The 25,641-nt window shown below is 45.1% G+C and overlaps 1 protein-coding gene across 2 annotated transcripts in view; it reads left to right on the plus strand.

The window, feature by feature from the left end:
* The window catches only part of MTHFD1L (methylenetetrahydrofolate dehydrogenase (NADP+ dependent) 1 like), a 598,574-nt gene that overhangs the window by 455,077 nt on the left and 117,856 nt on the right, over nucleotides 1–25,641 (plus strand). For both annotated transcript variants that reach the window (XM_063917907.1, XM_063917906.1), the window contains exons 24-26: nucleotides 242–419; nucleotides 12,146–12,253; nucleotides 13,013–13,165. In XM_063917907.1, the coding sequence (XP_063773977.1) occupies nucleotides 242–419; nucleotides 12,146–12,253; nucleotides 13,013–13,165 (439 nt within the window). The remainder of the gene's footprint in view (nucleotides 1–241; nucleotides 420–12,145; nucleotides 12,254–13,012; nucleotides 13,166–25,641) is intronic.

The raw sequence follows: 25,641 nt of genomic DNA on the forward strand, positions 1-25,641 counted from the left end.
TGCGCAGGGATATTCATGAACAGAGATCTACAGTAATGACTTTTAGTTTGTACTCATAACACGTTATTTCTTTACACTACATGTCTTAAATTAATAGATAATGAATCCATATAGTTGACACTTGGCAATGCAGGTGTGTATTATATGTTTTGGTCTTGCCTGAGGTTTGTTTTGTGAAATATTAAATAATGATTACATTTAATGGAAAACAAAAAACAAGTTTTTGATCTTAAACCTGCAGAACGGACACTCAGGCTGAGATTGACCTAGTCTGCAAAATTGCCAAACAGTCTGGTGCATTTGATGCTGTTCCCTGTAATCACTGGTCATTCGGAGGCAGAGGAGCTCTTCAGCTTGCAGAAGCTGTGATGAAAGCTGCAAGTCAAGATACTAACTTCACATATCTGTACGATTTGGAGGTAAGAAAATCACACACATTCTTCATCTGGGCTCTTAGATCAGGCAATTGGAGACTGTCCATAAGATTACAAAAAGAAACAAACATTGGTTTATGGTATCTCTCAATTTCCTACATGAATACTTCCCAAAGTGCAAGTTTTGAATATTTTTGGTTTAATTCGTTTGTTGCCTTGGAACAAACATGCAATCCACATTCATGCAGTGTAGAGTGGCTGGTGGTCCCGTATCATAGAGACCTACAATTTGATGGCAGATGAGAACCACTTGTCTACCCATTTAGTCTACACATGTACACACAAACACTTACTCATTTTTGCTAAGAGCCAATTAACCTACCAGTATATTTTTGGATTGTGGGAGAAAACCGGAGTACCCAGAGGAAACCCACGCAAATACAGAGAGAATATACAAACTCCACACAGTTACGGCAGTGGAGGGAATCAAGCACACAATCTCAGTGTTGTGAGGCAGTAATGCTAACCATTTATCCAACTCTGTCATTGTCCTATTTCATGATGCTGCAGAATTAACACTTATCCGAAACTAGATTCTTAGGGATTATGACAGATGACACTCTTAATTTAAATTAGTTGTTTAAATTCTTTATTTTCATTTTAAACTGACACATGAAAATAATTTCAACATTTTAGAGTGAGTAAAACCCCAAACTGGGAAAGAGCTTTGTGGGTGAAAACATGGAGGGGAATAAACATATCCGAGTACCATGACTCCATGAAATAACATTTGGTAGTCACACACATGAGTTTAGCATGAATGGCAACTCAGATGCCGAGCAGTAAACCAGCACCAAATGTAGTAATCCCAGCATATAATCTATATATAGAGACATGCGAAAGCCCTCTACTCACTCACTGCCTGCCTGACTGATCACTAATTCCTTTCCTTATTTCCTGATACGTTAGGAAGCTGAAATATAACACAGGTATTCTTCAGGTGGGAAATAGGAAAACTGTCATTAGAATTTTAATAAACCTCCCCTAAGGGGATGAAAAGTGGGTTCACATATTGACGTCATTACTGATGCGTGGCTTGTGTTGCGTGAACGATAACTCCTAAATGGATCAAAATGTGGATTGTGCCTCCAGTGTGTAGAATTTAATAAACTACAAAAATGGTCCCGTCACTTTTTACCGTATCTGCTTTGGGTGCTCCTCGGGTAACAGAAAAGAACCATGGAATAATATTTACTTACGTTAAGATGTCTCAAATTGACATCTCTATAGATTTACAAAATTTTTAAACACTCATTTATAATTTGTGAAAATCAGAAACTCCCATGCGAAGAACGGGTAGAACAGCAAGTGTATAATAATGCAGGGTGTGATACTCAGGGTGTTCTCACAGATATCAGTCCTATGGATCCTAAACACACGCCCTGCTGCAACCTCAAACATATCAGTGATAATTGTGATCTTAAAGCATATTATCAGTGTCAGGTAAGGCGCTGTCTGGAAAAGGATCTATCAAGCAGATGTATATGTGATTTCTAGTATGTAACGCCATATGTATGTCAAGTGTGTCATAAATCGTTATATGGCGTTGGAATCCTATATGTGCTGTATACCTCAGAGTGCCATGACTCACTGCAACAGCCTTTGACGCTCACAATCATGAACCAACAGTGGTGGTAAGCCAAATGCCAAGAAGTGCCAACATCCGTTATGGTAATCTATCCCAGCATATAATGTATGATACTGCAGGGGAAGTAATCCTTAAAGACGTTCTCAACACCTTTTGAATGCCCCTCACAGCACCCACTTTTAGATGTAAACGTGAAAGCTGCAAGTTATTTCCTGAAAAAACCCTCAGTTTCTGCAATACTAGATTTCTATCATTGTTACTATATGTGACCGTATTCTATTATACAGGTAACAGGTACAACAAACCTTAGGCAGAAATGATATCCCCCTCCTGCTTTGACTCAGATAAGCAGCTACTGCTCTGTTATGTGCGATCTCTTCCCCTTTATTTGTTTTCAAACTTGTAAATAAAAAAGAGAAATTTCCATCTCCTCCAGTCAGTCTATGGGTTGCTGCTGTACACATACACACACACACACACACACACACACACACACACACACACACACACACACTGTGTGTGTGTGTGTGTGTGTGTGTGTGTGTGTGTGTGTGTGTGTGTGTGTGTGTGTGTGTGTGTGTGTGTATTTGGATATTAGGCAATATTTGGATATTAGTATGATATTGTCTCTCACATCAACCTGACAATATATAAAGTCAATTCATAACCTAATAACGGATAACATTTCCTTCCAATAGAATGTTCTTCAAAAAAAAATATATATATAAAGGGGGCATGGAGAGAGATAATGTGGAGAGAGATAAAGTACCAATCAGCTCCTGTGTTTGTTTTTTCAAACAGCCTGTAAAATGACAGGAGCTGGTTGATTAGTAATGTATCTCTCTCCAGGCATTGATAAATCTGCCCTACAGTTTTTACCAATACGAAGAATACATTACTCAATTAACGACAAATTGCATTGAAAAACACCCTGAGGTTTATTTAATACAACTCGTAGCTTCTGATAATGTTTATGCCTGAAATTAAAAAATGGGCACTGATTTTACTAGCAAAGCATAGCTAGTAAAATCATTGCCCTTTTAAATTTCGGACATAAAGACAATCAGAAGCGCCAGGTTTTACAACCCGATGCATAGTAAATAAACCCCCTTGTATTCATTAGAGTACAGTATATCCATCTAAACCCTAAATAATAATAAAATAAATACTTACTTTGATCATTTACATGATCAGAGTAGATGGAAAAACATTTGTAGGGTCATGTTACTTCCATGAAAATAGCCAAAGGCGGTATCATGAAAAATGTACTTTTTTTTTCCTCCCATGTTTGTTTTTCACTATTTGAGTTAATTCTATTACAAAGTATTAATTCTATTACAAAGTAATCAAAAACACTAATCCGGACTGAAACAAAGACAGAGCAAAACACAACTTTTCTGGTAATTCGTATGATATCTGGTCATTTCAAGGGTTACATCTGCTAAAAATAAGAGAAAAAGAAAAGCCGAGATAAGTAATATGAAAGCATACCTTTCTTGTCCAAGGTCAATAACAGAATTAACTGTACTAAATTAAAAGAAGAAGAGAATCTAAATTGAATCCCTGCATCTGCTGTGTGGGAACACATCAGAGTTTAATAAGAGGCTCCTGTACCAAAACAGGCCGATGGTGTCAGGGTGATCTTTTCCCGAGATCAGGTTTCTCAATTATGGAATACTTATAATTTTCAACCTGCTGAACTCCCCCTGACACAGCTATGAAGAGTACACGTTCCTTGGGGTGATAAGAAAGATGAGTCTTATTGACAAGAATTGCACAAAATAAACAGATATAAATTATAACATGGTGGAAGCAGCAGAAATGTTCAGCGGGACACGTATCTGCTGTCTTTCATTTAACTCACACCATCTGTTTGTACTGTATATTATGGATCACGGCACATTTGTGCTACTTGCACTGTGCTTTTAAAAGTGCAAATAAAGTCACTATTTGGGCTTAATATCATCCAATAAAAAAACTGGGATATTTAAACAAAATACACCCTGACCTCGGCAGCAGGCTGCCATGTTAGGAAGGACGAGTTTCTCTAATTAAGTAAGCCGACAGTGATTGGCCCCAAAGATCATGTTCTGTGAAGAAATGCAATGTGGTATGTGCAATGGTTGATCCAATACAGAGACAGGGCCTGTGACGTTTCAACTTTATGTCCTGTATCTTATCACATTAGACATTACCCTAAAGATGTGCAGCAAGCTACAGCTGCTTGTAGTCTAGTCGCGTGTAAACAGAGCTGCAGAGTAATGTTAGGGTAACAATGGAAAACGGGCAGAATGACTATGCAACTCGCTCAGCATTTCGCAGCAGCCCAGTGGCCACTTTACTGTAGTAGGGCTGCTTTTTTAGTTACAAGTTTACCAGTTTTATTAATTTCCTTTAACCTAGAAAATGGTGAGGATCCATGATTGGGCGGCTTGGGCTTATTAGGGAAAGCCCTGCTAGTTGGACCAAGCAATTGGTGTGCTTTCTTGTTGCTGGCCCCTCAGCAGATACCAGGACTGTAAAGAGACTTGTGAATTCCAATGAAACGAAATCCATGTCCTTCTTCCTTACAATGTGATGTTGATTTCATTTTAAGCAGAACTAATCTAACAAATGAAAATGCACTTTTAATAAACATAACTTACTGGAGTCCCTTACCCTTTTAACAACTGTTAATGACAGACAGGTGTAGTATGGTATGCCGGCGGCCAGCATACCGGCGCTGGAATCCCGACCGCTGGCATACAGACAGCTGGGCAAGCGCAAATGAGCCCCTTGCGGGCTCGCTGCGGGCACGGTGGCGTGCCACGCTATCTATTCTCCCTCCTGGGGGGCCGTGGACCCCCAAGAGGGAGATAAGATGTCAGTATGCTGGGTGTCGGGATTCCGGCGCCGGGATCCCAACAGCCAGCAAACTAAATAACACCCTGACCGACCCCTGTTGAGCATAATCTAGGTATTGGTTTTGTTTACGTGCCCATAAAAATAGGTTACAGTTAACTGTACATTTGTCCCACTGTCAAGCACTGACCATAGTGCAACCTTAAATGAACAAATTATTATTTTGGCCATGGTCAGACCAACTAACTGTGAAGCATTAGTAAACACATCCAGGGCAGATACCTAGGGCCCTGACCTTGCTTTCTTATTTTATTTTACTACTTGTAGCTGGCACCCTTTTATTTTCTACTACTAATTTCTAAGTGTAAATAAAGTAGGGTGTTGGCAACTCCCAACGTTACACACAGAAATGAAATAGACTGTGGCAGTAGTATAATAAATGGGAACCAAAAGAAATTTTCAGATGGCTCCAAACTCCTTGTGAAGCAAAGCAGTCTCATTACAACTTCTGGCTTCACACAGACACAGCAACAAGCACTGTTATTAACAAAGACTGCTGTTGCTAAGTTTACGAAACTGCAACAACTTCATGTGTAGAAGGGACTTTAAATGAAACTAAAAAGGCAGGCCACATTTCTACAGTTCAGTTTATACCCATCTACTGCACCCTTTGGAAAATCAGGACCATATAGAATAAACCCCAAGGCAAACCATTTCATATCCAAGGGCACTCAACCTCCTCACTATCACCAAAACCAGGGTCTCCCAGTCTCACAATATATATAGGCCTACCGTTCTTCCTAAACCACACGACCTGGGTATCGCCACCTTCACATTTCTAGAGTCAGACCCTGTCTGCCCAGGATGCCACCAAAACACTCATCCGTGTACTGTACTTGCCATTTACCTTCTGGACTACTGCAATCTCCTACTGTATTTTCTGGCCTACCTCTCGATTGCCTCTCCCCCTTCAAATAATTCTTAATGATTATGGCCATATCATTAACCTCCCCCTTCATTCCATGATGACCTCAGCTCTCTGAAAATTACGTCACTGACTACCCATCCAACATAGAATACAGTCCAAACTCCTCACCCTTACATACAAAAGCCCACAAATCCCTCCAGTCTATCATACTGTATATCTCCAACCCACCCTTCCATACTCACTCCAGCATCTCCACTAACCTCCACCTTACCTCCTCTTGAGTCAACTCCTCTCACTCATGCATCAAAGATTTCTCCCGTTTTTTACTTTTTCTTTCGGGAGCGCACTCCCTTACCCCATCAGAGAGTAGCAGTAACCAAGTGAAAAACTGTTCAAACAATAAAACAAACCAGTAATGAAAAGACAATCAAGAACCAAAGACCTGCATGACTGACCGTGAGGGATTGAATGAAGTGTCCCAGGGCTTGCTTAAGAGAGAAGGATTCAACAGTAAGTAACCAGAAATCCTCTTTTATCTGGCAAAAGAGGCTGCAGGACACTGGACCATGAGACATTCAACAGCCGCCCCCAGGGGAGGGACACCCAGGCTGCCTGACCAGAGAACCGTATGCCCATGTGCATCTCTGGAGGCAAAAACATGAAAGCAGTAAAAACGAGCAAACGTGTGGACAGAGGACAAGGTAGCTGCCCGGCAGACTTGTTCTACTGAAGCTCCATGTTGCACCGCCTAGGAGGTCGCCACCGCTCTAGTGGAATGCGCAGACACCCGATCTGGTGCCGGGTGCTCCACACTAGAATATGCTCGACAGAGTGGATCCAACACGCAATGGTCTGCTTTGTAGCCGGCAAACCACGTTTATATGCGTCAAAAACAAACAAGCAAAGAATCTGTGCGGCGGACAGTCTTGTTGAACTGGATCTGCAGAGCTTGGGCTACGTCTAGCACAGCCAAATTATGCCGGTCTCGGGAAGTCAGCAAAGAAGGAAAACAATTTTCAGGTTTAAGTGGAAAGCCGAAACATTCGATTGGAACGTAGGAACCATACTGAGCCCCCAACTCTGACACATGCCAAGCTGAAGCAATAGCCATAAGGAAGACCAGCTTCCAAATAACAAACTGAAGATCAGATGAATCTAAAGGCTCAAATGGAGCATGTTTGAGAGCTGATAGGACCAGATTAAGATCCCATGGTGCTACCGGCAGACAAAAAGGTGGTTTAATATGCACTGCACCCTGTGAAAAGGTTTGGCACTTCTTCCAGGCGTCCTAACACTGCTGGAAATAAATTTACAAGGCCAAAATCTGTACTTTCAAAGAAAGAAGTTTTAAACCAACCTCCAAATCCCCCTGAAGGAAGGCCAAGAAATGAGAGAGGCAAAACTTGGGAGGTATGGACTCTTCTCTGTTTACACCACAAGATGTAGATATTCCATATAGCGTGGTAATTGCCTGACGAAACCTGTTGTTTCGGACTCACAGCATACTACAGACTATCGAAGGAGAAAATCCTTTAGCTTTCAAAAGCTCGGTCTCAAAAGCCAGGCTGTTAAAGCCAACCGAGGAAAGTCCTCGTGTAGAAACGGATCTTGTTGCAGCATGTCTGCTTGAAGTGGAAGACGCCACACGGGACCCACAGACATTTTGAGAATGTCTACGTACCACAACCTGCGTAGCCAGTCTGGAGCTTCTAGGATTACCATCACCCATTAATCCTTGATGCGCTTGAGTATCCGTGCAACTTTGGGGCCTGTGGAAACAGACATGCTAGATGAAAATCCCAAGGAACCATCACAGCATCCACTGCAAAAGCCAACAGGTCCCTGGATCTCATTAAAAAAAAAGCGGAACCTTGAAGCTCTGTCGAGAGGCTATGAGATACACCTACTGAAGACCCCACTTCCAAAATGAACAGTTGGAAGACCTCACCTCTGGGGAAAACCTAGTTGTGCTGAGAGTGTCTGCTTCCCAATTGTCTACTCCCGGTATGAAAACTTCTGAGAGTGCAAGAACAAAGGTCTCTCCTCAGGAAAGGATTTGGAATGCCTCCGCCATCATTGGTACACTCTTAGTGGTGGCATATGTCAATCATCAGGTACACAGTGGCGTTGACTGACTGAAAATGACTGACAAGCTGTCCTGGACGGACTGGGCACCCCATGATAAGACAGAGAGATGGCTTGGAGCTCAAGCACATTGACCGGCAGAGCAGTTTTCGATGGTGACCAAAGGCCTAAGATGTATTGCCATGGCACCCCTTCCTAAAAGACTCGCATCCGTGGTCACAATAACCTAATTTGGAGTGACTAAGTCATCCCTGGAGATGATTGGAAAACAGCCACCAATGCTGAGACTGACGAGTGCTGTCGGACAGAATGAGAAACAGATGAGAGGGATGCTCTGCATTCCGTCTAATTTAGGAGAATTTCCCACTGGAATTCCAATGAGTAGAACCTGGTGTACTGAATGGTCTTGAATGTGGAGACAATCGTGCCCATAATTTCATGCACAACAAAGTTGAAGGACAAGGCACTGACAGTACTGTCGGGACAAAGTTCTGTAGGGTTTGGACTCCTACAAGAAAACTCGCTGGAGAGAGAAACTGGAGGCACTGACAAGGTATTAGGTGAAACTTCTTGAAATGAGGATCCAGCCGTGATCCTGAAGTACTTGAACCATGCGATCTAGGTGCTTTTGTAGCTACCGGCCTTCACGAGCAGTTAGACTAAATAAGGTATGATCGTGATACCTTCCTTACATAGCAAGCTCGCCATCACTGAAATGATACAGGTTAAAAAGACGCGGAGCTGTGGCTACACCGAGTGGTAGGGCCTGGAATCGATAGTGATTGGATTCGACTTACAAAACTATGGAGATGACCTGCACAAACGAGAAGATACGCTTCCTGACATCCATTGAGGCCAAAAATTAATTAGCATCCATGCTGTGGATCACTGACCGAAGAGATTCCAAAATGATCTACCCACAACCTTGGCTTCAAGGCACAAAGATTTAAGATTTTTCAGAAGCCGAAATGCTCATTCCGGCCCAGAAACAAGGAGTAAAAGCCCAGTTTTTGTTCCAGCAGAGGAACTGAAGCAATGATGCTATCTGTGAGGAGAGAATTGATAGCCTGGTCTAATACCTCTTAACCTGAGGTCGATGATGTAATATTTGGAAATGATGCCCAGCACCCAGGCATCTGAAGACGACACCACCCAATGGTCTCTGAAATGGACCAACCACCCTCCAACTGGTGACAGTACTGGGCGGAAAGATACCTCATCAAACACTAGGCTCTCTTGAGCCCCCGAGCACTGGTTGGTACCAGAAAATCTGCCCTTAGTGGACAAATACCTATTGAGGAAGAAGTAGCCTCTGGCAGATTGACCTCTAGTGGACGCTTCACCCCGAAGGGAGAGAAAAGCTTGAAAATGAAGTCACTAGAATCAAAGTGATTTTTCCACTGGTAACCTGGGCAATAACAGTATCCAGTTCTGGACCAAAGAGAACATCCTCACCAAACATAAGAGATTCCAAGGAACATTTAGATTCTGAATCCGCATTCCAAATGGCCCACCAAGTCGAGATGGCCAGTAATGCAACAGGACGCACAAGCAGCTTCTGCTGGTTAATATGACATGCAGCATGCCTATATTCTGTGTGAGACTGCAACTGTATTAGCATACAAAATACTATGCTAGAGTGTTTTCCTGAACGTGGCAGTTCGACTGCAGATAGAGCCGCAATTACACACAGAATATAGGCATGCTGCATATCATTATTTTAATCAGCAGGATCTGTTAGTCGCAAAGTAATGCAATAGGATGCACAAAGAGGGATTTTCACAGGAAAACACAAAAAAAAATGCCAAAATAGACTCAGCATGGGGCAAGAAAGGCCTCAGTAGTGAATAAGAAAATAGCATAACAAGGCAAGGCTTAAAAGATTACCATTAAAAACTTCATTAATATAGGATGTGCTGCAGTTGTTAGTTTACATTTGCAGAAATGACTTGATCTGTGCAAAGTTTATCCTTGTATGTATTTTGTATGTAAAGATGAACTGTATAATTCCTGCTCTGAAGAACGTTTATTGAAAAAAAGATCAATTTCCTACCAAATGTATAAACAAAAAGAAGTCTGCAAAACGTAGGTCATTTATCTGTTTTGTAACAAGTTCTTTCTAGGAACATTCCATAGTATTACCATAAAAAGGACTGTGCCATTATTGACATAAATTGCAAGTTGTTTAATCCTTTTAAGGTCAAACATGGACAAAGCTTATTTTCACTACTTTCACAAAGAGGAATATACTGTCCTGTAGCTTCCTGACCAGTCTAACTTTAAACAACTGCCAAGCAACTAATGCCTCATAGATAATGCTTTTGCTCACTGTGCTTCTCAATGACTAAATCAACATTTACACCTACTGTATGAAACATATGTTTACACAGCTTAAACAGACTGCATGGATCCTGGATTGACAATATGGAACCCATCAACTTGCAATGTTATGAATCCATAACTAAAACATAATTTGGGGTTTAGCTTTCTAAACTCCCTCACCAACAAAAATGTATTTCTATATTCAAAACAGTGAAAATATCCGTAGCCTATTATTCATAATTCTTTAAAACATAACCCGAACTGAGGAAAATAAATATGATAGATAGATAGATAGATAGATAGATAGATAGATAGATAGATAGACACTGTAGATGAACACAAGAGAGCAGCTGTATTTATTTTTTTATTCTACATATGTAATGTTTTAAATGCCCAGTAAAATGAATGATTTCAGTTCAACTGTAATTTTATAAGGCATTTACAGGGCATCTGGTCAGAAGACTGACACCACAATGTGGGCATTGCTCAATCTGTCGACAGGCACATTATCAACATCCTCAGTGTGTCGACATTCACAATGAAATATTAAGTGTATGGTTTCCATTTAAAGAGGACCTTTAAAATGAGAGAATATTAGTTTTGATGCTTTACTACTTACTGCCTTAGGCACTATGGTTCACCCAGAACCCCCTTAGATCCTTTTTATTAAAAGTACTATTGATGCGCGCGCTATGACCTCTCCCAAGCAAGAAAAAAGCTATGAGAAATAAAGGAAAACTGGACAAGGAAGCGGCTCTCCACTTTGTAATTTTGACTCCGTTTGCGTTCATAGGAGAATACTACACTTAGGGGTCTCATTACAGGACATCATAAAACAACATACATAGACCTAAAACCAGAAGGCAAAGAGGGATATACCCATATAAGCTTACTATCTAATAAGTATGTGGAGGACACAGGAGGGGCATAGCACTCTGAACTCTCCACGATGAATTGGGTTCCACAATTGCTTTCATTGCTACACACTGGAGAAGTATTAATACTTAATATGTAAACATGCTTTCTGTTGTGTGTTTCTTTGTAATTAACATACCCCAGACAGATGGCATCCATGATGTAATGTCACCTCCTTTATAAATATTGTATGACACTGTTAATATCCCTTAGTATGTTTGTTTGCCAAGCGTTCCATTTCAAGACTTGATATAGGTCGTACAAGGCAGACAGAAGGTCTGCATCTTTTGGAAAAAAAAAGGTTCAAGCAAACAGGTTCTTTAACAGAATGTTAAATGCGATGACCAAACTCGCCTTTTTTCCTGTGTACAATGCTCTTTTTGCATTACATATGAAGTACATTAGTAATGGAGGTATCTCAAAGTTTCTCTGCTGCAGCGTGATCAGACATAGGTCAGTAAGTGCTAAATGAGTATTGTTTTGCTGCTCTGTGGGTACCAAAAGCACTAATGTGAAAATATCAAGTGAATACTTTAGGAAATGCATGAAAGATATTGGCAGCTGTTTGGACTTGGGTACAGACCAGAACAGAATCACAGAACATTAAAGGCTTTTTGAGAATATACACTGATCGTCTACAAAACACCCATGTTCATGGCTTAATATATATGGGTAGTGGTTAAAGGAGTCCTGACTTTTTTTGTCTGAATGAAGTCCTGTCCACTTGTGCAATAACTCAGATTCCCCACATGTTATTTGCCTGCCCTCCCAGCTTCAGACATACAGATGGGGCCTCAGTACGCTATGCAGCAAGAGATGCCTGCTGCGAGTGAGCTGATAGGTCCTGTACAACTGCGCTAGTGTTGTGCGCCTGTTTTGTTGCTGAAAATGCATTTTAGACACAACACGATGTGGCTAGGACGCACCAGGAGACTGTGCTGATTCATTTGATATTGTTGTCGAGGCATATTTGTGTATTGTTAAACTGAGCAAAGATAAAGGACTTTATACAGGCTGTTTTTTGTTTTGCAGCTTCCCATTGTGGAGAAGATCCGAGCCATCGCACAGAAGGTGTACGGTGCTGCAGACATTGAGCTATCACCCAAAGCCCAATCAAAGATTGAGGTCTACACACAACAGGTAAGGGAAATACCCAGTGGGTCTCCTATACAAAGTGCCTAGTGTCAGAGATTATATTAAAATCAGCTGTATAAAAAAAAGTTTTAAGAGGGAGAACTGCTGCTTTACAACAAGCAACAGAAGAGCCAAAGTTGACTGAAAATTATATGGACAAATAAAAGCCATTATCATAATTTCAGTTCTGGTATGAATGGTCGACCATGTTAAGGCCAACATTCATTAGGTCGACCATTATTGGTCGACATAGACATGGTCGACATGAACTAATAGTTGACACATGAGAATGGTCGACATGGGACAGGTCGACACATGAAAAGGTCGACATGAATTTTTTAACTGTTTTTGGTGTCATTTTTTCCGTAACATAACCAAGAATCCCAATTAGTGTACCGCATCCCCTTACATGGTGAGCGATGCAGGCAAGGCGCCTCGCTCTGCTACCGCTGCAATCGGCACAGGTTACCGTTCCCAATAGTAGTCCACATGGATGGTAAAGTATGAAAAAGTTAAATCTAAAGCCATGTCAACCTTTTCGTGTGTCGACCTGCCCAGTGTCGACTATTTCCATGTCGACTAATAGTGGTCGACCTAATGACTGTCGACCTTAACATGGTCAATCATCCAAACAGATACCCATAATTTAATTTTGGAAAAATATATTAAAGTGGCAGAATAGTTCATTAAATAAGTGCAGAAGGTCCGGAATGATTCAGAACAAGAGTTAACCAATCTTTTTTTTGTTTGTTGCCCACTGCGCAGGGTTTTACTAAACTTCCAATATGCATGGCCAAGACCCACCTGTCTCTGTCACATCAGCCTGAGAAGAAAGGAGTACCTACAGGATTCACTCTGCCCATTAGTGATGTGCGAGCCAGTATTGGTGCTGGGTTCATCTTTCCTCTGGTGGGAACTGTAAGTAGTACTGCGTCCTTGTAGCTACAGTCTTTGAGAATATTGTATAAATGCTGCTGAACTTCAGTTTGTAGTGTACTATTCAGTACTTGTGGGTAACTTTGCCTATTCATGGGTAGAGTGTGAGCATCACTTCTCAGACTGGGGTTCTACCCATCACTTATTCAGCAGACACTACTCACTGGTGGAATATGAAAAGTGTTAAAGAGCAGATGCCCCTTTATTATTGGGCATTAAAAATGTTTTCCACCAGTTTCTGTGCTTGCAGTATATGTGCTGGTTGTAGGACTGATCATTTGCGAGAACTACATAATTTAAGAGCATTAAAGCAAAGTTTCTGATTGAATAATAGAGGCAAATAAAGTAAATTGGTACTAAATAGTAGTATATAATTCCACCTTCTTTTTACTTATCTATGTTACCCATAAATACATAAACTCACAGATGGTATTCTCCAGATTGTCTGCATTGCACACGTCGATAGTGTCAGAATGTCAACAACCAGATTGTTGAGAGCCGTTGTTAGAGATATAGATAGATTGGGGTAAGGGCTCGGAGAAATTCCATTCTCAACATTCCAAATGCCATTCAGAACATGTCGACATTATGCAGTCAACATACTCACTGGTTACAAAATAATCCATACACCTCACAAACATGTCATTATTTAGTCTGGGTAGAGTTGTCAATATTCTCTGCACTTCCACAGAAGTATTTTACTACTATGGCTGAAATCTTAAACAGTTGTGTGCTAAACATTTTTTTTTCTCTTACGTCCTAGAGGATGCTGGGGACTCCAAAAGGACCATGGGGTATAGACGGGATCCGCAGGAGACATGGGCATACTATAAGACTTTCTCTATCGTCCTAGTGGATGCTGGGGTTCCTGAAAGGACCATGGGGAATAGCGGCTCCGCAGGAGACAGGGCACAAAAAGTAAAGCTTTAGGATCAGGTGGTGTGCACTGGCTCCTCCCCCTATGACCCTCCTCCAAGCCTCAGTTAGGTTTTTGTGCCCGGCCGAGAAGGGTGCAATCTAGGTGGCTCTCCTAAAGAGCTGCTTAGAAAAGTTTAGCTTAGGTTTTTTATTTTACAGTGAATCCTGCTGGCAACAGGATCACTGCATCGAGGGACTTAGGGGAGAAGAAGTGAACTCACCTGCGTGCAGGATGGATTGGCTTCTTTGGCTACTGGACATTAGCTCCAGAGGGACGATCACAGGTACAGCCTGGATGGTCACCGGAGCCTCGCCGCTGGCCCCCTTGCAGATGCTGAAAAGAGAAGAAGGTCCAGAATCGGCGGCAGAAGACTCCTCAGTCTTCTTAAGGTAGCGCACAGCACTGCAGCTGTGCGCCATTGCTCTCAGCACACTTCACACGGCAGTCACTGAGGGTGCAGGGCGCTGGGGGGGGGCGCCCTGGGCAGCAATGAAAATCCTTTTTTTGGCAAAAAAATACCTCACATATAGCCTCCGGGGCTATATGGAGATATTTAACCCCTGCCAGAATCCATTTTTAAGCGGGAGACGAGCCCGCCGAAAAGGGGGCGGGGCCTATCTCCTCAGCACACAGCGCCATTTCCTCACACAGTTCCGCTGGTCAGGAAGGCTCCCAGGCTCTCCCCTGCACTGCACTACAGAAACAGGGTTAAATCAAGAGAGGGGGGGCAAAATTTGGCGAAATTGTGATTTTATAAAAGCAGCTATAAGGGAGCACTTATTATAAGGCTATCCCTGTAAAATATAGCGTTTTGGTGTGTGCTGGCAAACTCTCCCTCTGTCTCCCCAAGGGGCTAGTGGGGTCCTGTCCTCTATCAGAGCATTCCCTGTGTGTGTGTGCTATATGTCGGTACGTGTGTGTCGACATGTATGAGGACGATGTTGGTGAGGAGGCGGAGCAAATTGCCTGTAATGGTGATGTCACTCTCTAGGGAGTCGACACCGGAATGGATGGCTTATTTATGGAATTACGTGATAATGTCAACACGCTGCAAGGTCGGTTGGCGACATGAGACGGCTGGCAAACAAATTAGTACCTGTCCAGGCGTCTCAAACACCGTCAGGGGCGTTAAAACGTCCTTTTACCTCAGTCGGTCGACAGACACAGACACGGACACTGATTTCAGTGTCGACGGTGAAGAAACAAACGTATTTCCCTTTAGGGCCACACGTTACTTGTTAAGGGCAATGAAGGAGGTGTTACATATTTCTGATACTACAAGTACCACAAAAGAGGGTATTATGTGGGATGTGAAAAAACTACCTGTAGTTTTTCCTGAATCAGATAAATTAAATGAAGTGTGTGATGATGCGTGGGTTCCCCCCGATAGAAAATTATTGGCGGTATACCCTTTCCCGCCAGAAGTTAGGGCGCGGTGGGAAACACCCCTTAGGGTGGATAAGGCGCTCACACGCTTATCAAAACAAGTGGCGGTACCGTCTATAGATAGGGCCGTCCTCAAGGAGCCAGCTGACAGGAGGCTGGAAAATATCATAAAAAAGTATATACACACATACTGGTGTTATACTGCGACCAGCGATCGCCTCAGCCTGGATGTGCAGAGCTGGGGTGGCTTGGTCGGATTCCCTGACTAAAAATATTGATACCCTTGACAGGGACAGTATTTTATTGACTATAGAGCATTTAAAGGATGCATTTCTATATATACGAGATGCACAGAGAGATATTTGCACTCTGGCATCAAGAGTAAGTGCGATGTCCATATCTGCCAGAAGATGTTTATGGACACGACAGTGGTCAGGTGATGCAGATTCCAAACGGCACAAAGGTGTATTGCCGTATAAAGGAAGAGGAGTTATTTGGGGTCGGTCCATCGGACCTGGTGGCCACGGCAACTGCTGGAAAATCCACCGTTTTTACCCTAAGTCACATCTCTGCAGAAAAAGACACCGTCTTTTCAGCCTCAGTCCTTTCGTCCCTATAAGAGTCATATCTGCCCAGGGATAGAGGAAAGGGAAGAAGACTGCAGCAGGCAGCCCATTCCCAGGAACAGAAGCCTTCCACCGCTTCTGCCAAGCTCTCAGCATGACGCTGGGACCGTACAGGACCCCTGGATCCTACAAGTAGTATCCCAGGGGTACAGATTGGAATGTCGAGACGTTTCCCCCTCGCAGGCTCCTGAAGTCTGCTTTACCAAGGTCTCCCTCCGACAAGGAGGCAGTATGGGAAACAATTCACAAGCTGTATTCCCAGCAGGTGATAATCAAATTACCCCTCCTACAACAAGGAAAGGGGTATTATTCCACACTATATTGTGGTACTGAAGCCAGAAGGCTAGGTGAGACCTATTCTAAATCTAAAAAATTTGAACACTTACAAAGGTTCAAATCAAGATGGAGTCACTCAGAGCAGTGATAACGAACCAGGAAGAAGGGGACTATATAGTGTCCCGGGACATCAGGGATGCTTACCTCCATGTCCCAAATTTGCCCTTCTCACTAAGGGTACTTCAGGTTCGTGGTACAGAACTGTCACTATCAGTTTCAGACGCTGCCGTTTGGATTGTCCACGGCACCCCGGGTCTTTACCAAGGTAATGGCCGAAATGATGATTCTTCTTCGAAGAAAAGGCGTCTTAATTATCCCTTACTTGGACGATCTCCTGATAAGGGCAAAGTCCAGGGAACAGTTGGAGGTCGGAGTAGCACTATCTCGGATACTGCTACAACAGCACGGGTGGATTCTAAATATTCCAAAATCGCAGCTGATCCCGACGACACATCTGCTGTGCCTAGGGATGATTCTGGACACAGTCCAGAAAAAGGTGTTTCTCCCGGAAGAGAAAGCCAGGGAGTTATCCGAGCTAGTCAGGAACCTCCTAAAACCAGGAAAAGTGTCAGTGCATCATTGCACAAGGGTCCTGGTAAAAATGGTGGCTTCCTACGAAGCAATTCCATTCGGCAGATTTCACGCAAGAACTTTTCAGTGGGATCTGCTGGACAAATGGTCCGGATCGCATCTTCAGATGCATCAGCGGATAACCCTATATCCAAGGACAAGGGTGTCTCTCCTGTGGTGGTTACAGAGTGCTCATCTTCTAGAGGGCCGCAGATTCGGCATTCAGGATTGGATGCTGGTGACCACGGAGGCCAGCCCGAGAGGCTGGGGAGCAGTCACACAAGGAAAAAATTTCCAGGGAGTGTGATCAAGTCTGGAGACTTTTCTCCACAGAAATATACTGGAGCTAAGGGTAATTTTATAATGCTCTAAGCTTAGCAAGACCTCTGCTTCAAGGTCAGCCGGTATTGATCCAGTGGGAAAAACATCACGGCAGTCGCCCACGTAAACAGACAGGGCGGCTCAAGAAGCAGGAGGGCAATGGCAAAAACTGCAAGGACTTTTCGCTGGGCGGAAAATCATGTGATAGCACTGTCAGCAGTGTTTCATTCCGGGAATGGAAACTGGGAAGCAGACTTCCTCAGCAGGCACGACCTCCACCCGGGAGAGTGGAAACTTCGGCCCTCATTCCGAGTTGATCGCTCGCAAGGCGAATTTAGCAGAGTTGCTCAGGCTAAGCCTACGCCTACTGGGAGTGTATCTTAGCTTCTTAAAATTGCGACCGATGTATTCGCAATATTGCGATTACAAACTACTTAGCAGTTTCAGAGTAGCTTCAGACTTACTCGGCATCTGCGATCAGTTCAGTGCTTGTCGTTCCTGGTTTGACGTCATAAACACACCCAGCGTTCGCCCAGACACTCCCCCGTTTCCCCGGCCACTCCTGCGTTTTTTCCGGAAACGGTAGCGTTTTTATCCACACGCCCCGAAAACGCCGTGTTTCCGCCCAGTAACACCCATTTCCTGTCAATCACACTCCGATCGCCGGAGCGAAGAAAAAGCCGTGAGTAAAAATACTATCTTCATTGTAAAATTACTTGGCGCAGTCGCAGTGCGATTATTGCGCATGCGTACTAAGCGGAATTTCACTGCGATGCGATGAAAATTACCGAGCGAACGACTCGGAATGAGGGCCTTCATCGGGAAGTTTTTCCACATGATTGTGAACCGTTGGGAAATACCAAAGGTGGACATGATGGCGTCCCGTCTGAACAAAAAACGGGACAGGTATTGCGCCAGGTCAAGAGACCCTCAGGCAATAGCTGTGGACGTTCTGGTAACACCGTGGGTGTACCAGTCGGTGTATGTGTTCCCTCCTCTGCTTCTCATACCTAAGGTACTGAGAATTATAAGACGTAGAGGAGTAAGAACTATACTCATGGCTCCGGATTGGCCAAGAAGGACTTGGTACCCGGAACTTCAAGAGATGCTCACAGAGGACTTATGGCCTCTGCCGCTAAGAAGGGACTTGCTTCAGCAAGTACCATGTCTGTTCCAAGACTTACCGCAGCTGCGTTTGACGGCATGGCGGTGGAACGCCGGATCCTAAGGGAAAAAGGCATTCCGGAAGAGGTCATTCCTACCCTGGTCAAAGCCAGGAAGGAGGTGACCGCACAACATTATCACCACATGTGGCGAAAATATGTTGCGTGGTGTGAGGCCAGGAAGGCCCCACGAAGAAATTTCAACTCGGTCGATTCCTGCATTTCCTGCAAACAGGAGTGTCTATGGGCCTCAAATTGGGGTCCATTAAGGTTCAAATTTCGGCCCTGTCGATTTTCTTCCAGAAAGAATTGGCTTCAGTTCCTGAAGTCCAGAAGTTTGTCAAGGGAGTATTGCATATACAACCCCCTTTTGTGCCTCCAGTGGCACTGTGGGATCTCAACGTAGTTCTGGGATTCCTCAAATCACATTGGTTTAAAACCAGTCAAATCTGTGGATTTGAAGCATCTCACATGAAAAGTGACCATGCTCTTGGCCCTGGCCTGGGCCAGGCGAGTGTCAAATTGGTGGGTTTTTTTCTCAAAAAAGCCCATATCTGTTTGTCCATTCGGACAGGGCAGAGCTGCGGACTCGTCCCCAGTTCTCTCCCTAAGGTGGTGTCAGTGTTTCACCTGAACCAGCTTATTGTGGTGCCTTGCGCCTACTAGGGACTTGGAGGACTCCAAGTTGCTAGATGTTGTCAGGGCCCTGAAAATATAGGTTCCAGGACGGCTGGAGTCAGGAAAACTGACTTGCTGTTATCCTGTATGCACCCAACAAACTGGGTGCTCTTGCTTCTAAGCAGACTATTGCTAGTTGGATGTGTAATACAATTCAGCTTGCACATTCTGTGGCAGGCCTGCCACAGCCAAAATATGTAAATGCCCATTCCACAAGGAAGGTGGGCTCATCTTGGGCGGCTGCCCGAGGGGTCTCGGCTTTACAACTTTGCCGAGCGGCTACTTAGTCAGGGGCAAACACGTTTGTAAAATCCTACAAATTTGATACCCTGGCTAAGGAGGACCTGGAGTTCTCTCATTCGGTGCTGCAGAGTCATCCGCACTCTCCCGCCCGTTTGGGAGCTTTGGTATAATCCCCATGGTCCTTTCAGGAACCCCAGCATCCACTAGGACGATAGAGAAAATAAGAATTTACTTACCGATAATTCTATTTCTCGGAGTCCGTAGTGGATGCTGGGCGCCCATCCCAAGTGCGGATTATCTGCAATACTTGTACATAGTTACAAAAATCGGGTTATTATTGTTGTGAGCCATCTTTTCAGAGGCTCCGCTGTTATCATACTGTTAACTGGGTTCAGATCACAGGTTGTACAGTGTGATTGGTGTGGCTGGTATGAGTCTTACCCGGGATTCAAAATCCTTCCTTATTGTGTACGCTCGTCCGGGCACAGTATCCTAACTGAGGCTTGGAGGAGGGTCATAGGGGGAGGAGCCAGTGCACACCACCTGATCCTAAAGCTTTACTTTTTGTGCCCTGTCTCCTGCGGAGCCGCTATTCCCCATGGTCCTTTCAGGAACCCCAGCATCCACTACGGACTCCGAGAAATAGAATTATCGGTAAGTAAATTCTTATTTTTACTGGGTGTGAACTGGCTCCTCCCTCTATGCCCCTCCTCCAGACCTCAATTAGATTTTGTGCCCAGGAGAGACTGGACACACATTAGGGGAGCTCTACTGACCTGCTGGCTACAGGCTCCCTGCTTCGTGGGACTGAGGGGAGAGAAGTCAGACCTACTTCTTCTGAGTTAAGGGTACTGCTTCTTAGGCTACTGGACACCATTAGCTCCAGAGGGTTCGATCACTTGGTGCGCCTAGCTGCTTGTTCCCGGAGCCGCGCCGTCACCCCCCTCACAGAAGCCAGAGGAAAGAAGCCGGGTGAGAAGAATTAGAGTAGAGTATTAGAAGAACAGAAGACTTCAGTGACGGCAGAAGACTTCAGTAACGGAGGTACAGCGCAGCGGTCGCGCTGCGCTCCATGCTCCCACACACACACCAACGGCACTCACAGGGTGCCGGGCGCTGGGGGGAGCGCCCTGGGCAGCAGGTTACTGGTGCCTTGTTTTACACTGGCAAAATACATATTAGGGGTGCCTGGGCACTGTGTATGTACCCCCGCCAGTATAATCTTTTACATTTTAGCGGGACTATAGCGCGCCGGTAAGGGGCGGGGCTTAGCCGCACAGCTTACCAGCGCCATTTTCTCTTCTCCACAGTGCATGCGGAGACGCTCGCCCGGACCTCCACTCTCCTTACAAGTAACAAAGGGAGCAAAACGGGGGGGGGGGGGCACATACAATTGGTGCTATATATATATATATATATATATATATATATTCAGCGCAGACAACATATATTATTTGCTTAGTAGTATATGGGCGCTGGGGTGTGAGCTGGCATACTCCCTCTGTGTTCTCTCTACAGGCTTCCCTGTGGGTCTGTCCCCTTTGGCCAGTGTGAGTGTGTGTGTGTCGGTACCGTGTGTCGACATATCTGAGGCTGAGTGCTCCTCCCCGGAGGAAGTTACTGGGGGCGCAGAGAAGTATTTGGGAGTGACTCTGTCGGCACCGCCGACTGCTGATTGGGTGAATATGTTGAGTACATTGAATGCAAATGTGGCGTTATTATCTAAGAGGCTGGATAAATCAGATTCTCAGACACAAACGTGGAGAAAATCCATGGAGGATGCCTTATCCCAGGTACTGGCCCCCTCAGGGTCACAGAAACGTTCCTTTACCCAGATGGCAGATACAGATACCGACACGGACAGTGTCGACTTTAGTGAGGCCAGTTTACATCCAAAATTGGTAAAGAGTATTCAGTACATGATTGTGGCTATTAAAGATGTTTTACATATTTCTGAAGAACCTCCTGTTCCAGATACAAGGGTTTGTTTATTTAAAGGGAAAAAGCCTGAGGTGAAGTTTCCCCCCTCTCATGAACTGAACGCTCTTTGTGAAAAGGCTTGGGAGTTGCCTGACAAAAGGTGGCAGATTCCCAAGAGAATTTTTATGGCATATCCTTTCCCCTCTGACGACAGGGAGAAGTGGGAGTTGTCTCCCAATGTGGACAAGGCTCTGTCCCGACTTTCCAAGAAGGTGGCGCTTCCGTCTCCGGACACGGCTGCCCTCAAGGATCCTGCGGATCGCAAGCAGGAAACGACATTGAAGGCCATTTATGTCACTACGGGTGCACTCCTCAGGCCTGCCGTGGCGTCGGCGTGGGTGAGTAGTGCTATTGCTAAGTGGGCTGATAATTTGGCATCTGACATGGATACCATTGATAAGGATAACATTCTTTTGACTTTTGGTTCTATCAGGGACGCTGCAGCTTACCTAAAGGATGCGGCGAGGGATATTGGCCTCTTGGGATCAAGGGCCAATGTCATGGCGGTCTCGGCCAGGAGGGCGCTGTGGATTCATCAATGGAATGCTGATGCCGACTCCAAGAAAGCTGTGGAAGCTCTCCCTTTTAAAGGTAGTGTCTTGTTTGGTGACGGCCTTGCTGACCTGGTGTCTACCGCTACTGCGGGTAAGTCATCTTTTCTTCCTTATGTTCCCGCACAACAGAAAAAGGCGCCCCATTATCAGATGCAGTCCTTTCGGCCTAATAAATACAAAAAAGGAAGGGGCTCGTCCTTCCTCGCTTCAAAAGGTAGAGAAAGGGGAAAAAGGTCGCCTGCTGTGTCGGGCGCCCAGGACCAAAAGTCCTCCCCCGCCTCTGCCAAGTCCACCGCATGACGCTGGGGCTCCCCTACGGGAGTCCGTGCCGGTGGGGGCCCGTCTCCGAATCTTCAGTCAGGTCTGGTTTCAATTGGGCCTAGATCCTTGGGGCTTAGACATAGTGTCCCAAGGGTACAAACTGGAGTTTCAGGAGATGCCCCCCCGCCGATTTTTTAAATCAGCCTTGCCAGTTTCTATTCCAGAAAGGGCAGTAGTAAATGCTGCAATACAAAAGCTGTGTCAACAGAGGGTCATTGTCTTGGTTCCCCCGTCCCAACGGGGGGGAAGGGTTCTTTTCGAGCCTCTGTCGTGCCAACGCCGGACGGCTCGGTCAGACCAATCCTGAACCTAAAATCCCTCAATCCGTAGTTGAAAACTTTCAAGTTCAAGATGGAATCTCTTCGAGCTGTGATCTCCAGCCTAGAACGGGGGGATTTTATGGCGTCAGTCGACATGAAAGATGCCTACTTACACGTCCCGATATATCCTCCTTATCAGGCCTTCCTGAGATTTGCGGTGCAGGATTGTCATTACCAATTTCAGACGTTGCCGTTTGGGCTTTCCACGGCCCCGAGGGTCCACCAAAGTGATAGCGGAAATGATGGTACTCCTACGCAAGCAGGTTGTCACAATTATCCCGTACTTGGACGATCTCCTGATAAAGGCGAGATCAAGAGAGCAGTTGCTAAGAAATGTGGAACTTTCCCTGACAGTTCTGCAACATCATGGTTGGATTCTAAATTTGCCAAAGTCTCAGTTGATCCCGACAACTCAACTGCCCTTCTTGGGCATGATCCTAGACACGGAACTACAGAGAGTGTTTCTTCCGGCGGAAAAAGCTCTGGAAATCCAGACCATGGTCAAGGAGATTCTGAAACCGGCAAGAGTGTCGATTCATCAATGCACTCGAGTGCTAGGGAAGATGGTTGCGGCTTACGAAGTCATTCAGTTTGGCAGGTTTCATGCCCGGGTGTTTCAGTGGGACCTGCTGAACAAATGGTCCGGGTCTCACCTGCACATGCAACGGAAAATAAGTCTATCTTTCAGGACCAGAATTTCTCTCCTGTGGTGGCTGCAAAGCTCTCACCTTCTAGAGGGACGCAGGTTCGGAATCCAAGATTGGGTCCTGCTGACCACAGATGCAAGTCTCAGAGGCTGGGGTGTAGTCACACAAGGAAGAAGTTTCCAGGGAAAATGGTCAAGCCAGGAATCTTGTCTCCACATAAATGTTCTGGAGTTAAAAGCCATTTACAACGGCCTTCTGCAAGCGAAAAACCTTCTTCAAAGTCTACCTGTCATGATTCAGTCGGACAACATAACAGCGGTGGCGTACGTAAACCGCCAGGGCGGAACAAAGAGCAGAGCGGCAATGGCGGAGGCCACAAGAGTTCTCCACTGGGCGGAACAGCACGTGTGCGCTCTGTCAGCAGTCTTCCTTCCGGGCGTGGACAACTGGGAAGCAGACTTCCTCAGCAGACACGATCTCCATCCAGGAGAGTGGGCCCTTCATCAAGAGATATTTGCAGAAGTGACAAGGCATTGGGGAATTCCTCAAATAGACATGATGGCGTCTCGCCTCAACAAGAAGCTTCCGAGGTAATGTTCCAGGTCACGGGACCACCAAGCCAGTGCAGTGGACGCCCTGGTAACTCCGTGGGTGTTATAGTCGGTGTATGTGTTCCCTCAACTTCCTCTCATTCCAAGAGTGTTGAGAATCATAAGACGAACAAGGGTTCAGGCAATACTCGTCGTTCCAGATTGGCCACGGAGGGCCTGGTATCCGGATCTTCAGGAATTACTCATAGAAGATCCTTGGCCGCTCCCTCTCAGAGAGGACCTGTTACTGCAGGGGCCATGCCTATTTCCGGACTCACCGCAGCTGTGTTTGACGGCGTGGAGGTTGAACGCCAAATCCTAGCTCGTAAGGGTATTCCAGGGGAAGTCCTCCCCACTCTCCTTAAAGCTAGAAAGGAGGTCACGGCGAAGCATTACCACCGTATTTGGAGAAAATATGTGTCGTGGTGTGAAGCCATAACAGCTCCTGCGGAGGAGTTTCAATTGGGTCGTTTCCTCTATATTTTGCAGGCAGGCGTGGATGCAGGCCTGAAATTGGGTTCCATCAAAGTGCAGATTTCGGCTTTATCTATTTTCTTTCAAAAATAATTGGCCGCCCTTCCTGAAGTTCAGACTTTCGTGAAGGGAGTGCTGCATATCCATCCTCCATTTGTGCCACCGCGGGATGTTGAAGTGGTGTTACAATTTCTTATATCTCACTGGTTTGAACCTTTGCGAAAGGTTGAGTTAAAGTTTCTCACTTGGAAAGTGGTCATGCTTTTGGCCTTGGTGTCGGCCAGACGAGTGTCAGAATTGGCGGCTTTGTCTCACAAGAGCCCATATTTGATTTTCCATGTGGATAGAGCGGAATTGAGGACTCGTCAACAATTTCTGCCGAAGGTGGTTTCTTCGTTTCACATAAATCAACCTATTGTGGTACCTGTGGCTATGGATGCTGTGGCAGTGCCAAAATCTCTTGATGTCGTGAGAGCTTTGAAAATTTGTCGCCAGGACGGCTCTTGTTAGAAAAACAGAAGCTCTGTTTGTCCTGTATGCTTCCAACAAGATTGGAAATCCTGCTTCCAAGCAGACTATTGCACGCTGGATTTGTAATACGATTCAGCACGCTCATTCTTCTGCTGGGTTGCCGTTGCCGAAGTCGGTAATGGCCCATTCTACCAGGAAGGTGGGCTCATCTTGGGCGGCTGCCCGAGGGGTCTCGGCACTTCAACTTTGCCGAGCAGCTACGTTGTCGGGTTCAAACACCTTTGCTAAGTTCTACAAGTTTGATACCCTGGCTGATGAGGACCTCATTTTTGCTCAATCGGTGCTGCAGAGTCGTCCGCACTCTCCCGCCCGATCTGGAGCTTTGGTATAGACCCCATGGTCCTTTTGGAGTACCCAGCATCCTCTAGGACGTAAGAGAAAATAGGATTTTAATACCTACCGGTAAATCCTTTTTTCCTAGTCCGTAGAGGAAGCTGGGCGCCCATCCCAGTGCGGACTGTTACTTGCAGTTGTATTGTTGGTTGTTGGTTTCGGTTACACGACTGTTGTGTATCGGTTATGTTCAGCTTGTTGCTGTTCTTTCGTTCATACTGTTATCTGGTATTCAGGCTAATCCAGTTGTACGGTGTTTGTGGTGTGAGCTGGTATGTATCTCACCCTTAGTTTAACAAAAATCCTTTTCCTCGAAATGTCCGTCTCCCCTGGGCACAGGCCCTCATTTCGAGTTGTTCGCTCGTTATTTTCCTTCGCATCGATGCGATTTTCCGCTAACTGCGCATGCGCAATGTTCGCACTGCGGCTGCTTGAAGTAAATTTGCTAAGAAGTTTGGTATTTTAC

Source organism: Pseudophryne corroboree, chromosome 4, assembly GCF_028390025.1.
Source record: "Pseudophryne corroboree isolate aPseCor3 chromosome 4, aPseCor3.hap2, whole genome shotgun sequence".
Classification (NCBI taxonomy): domain Eukaryota; kingdom Metazoa; phylum Chordata; class Amphibia; order Anura; family Myobatrachidae; genus Pseudophryne; species Pseudophryne corroboree.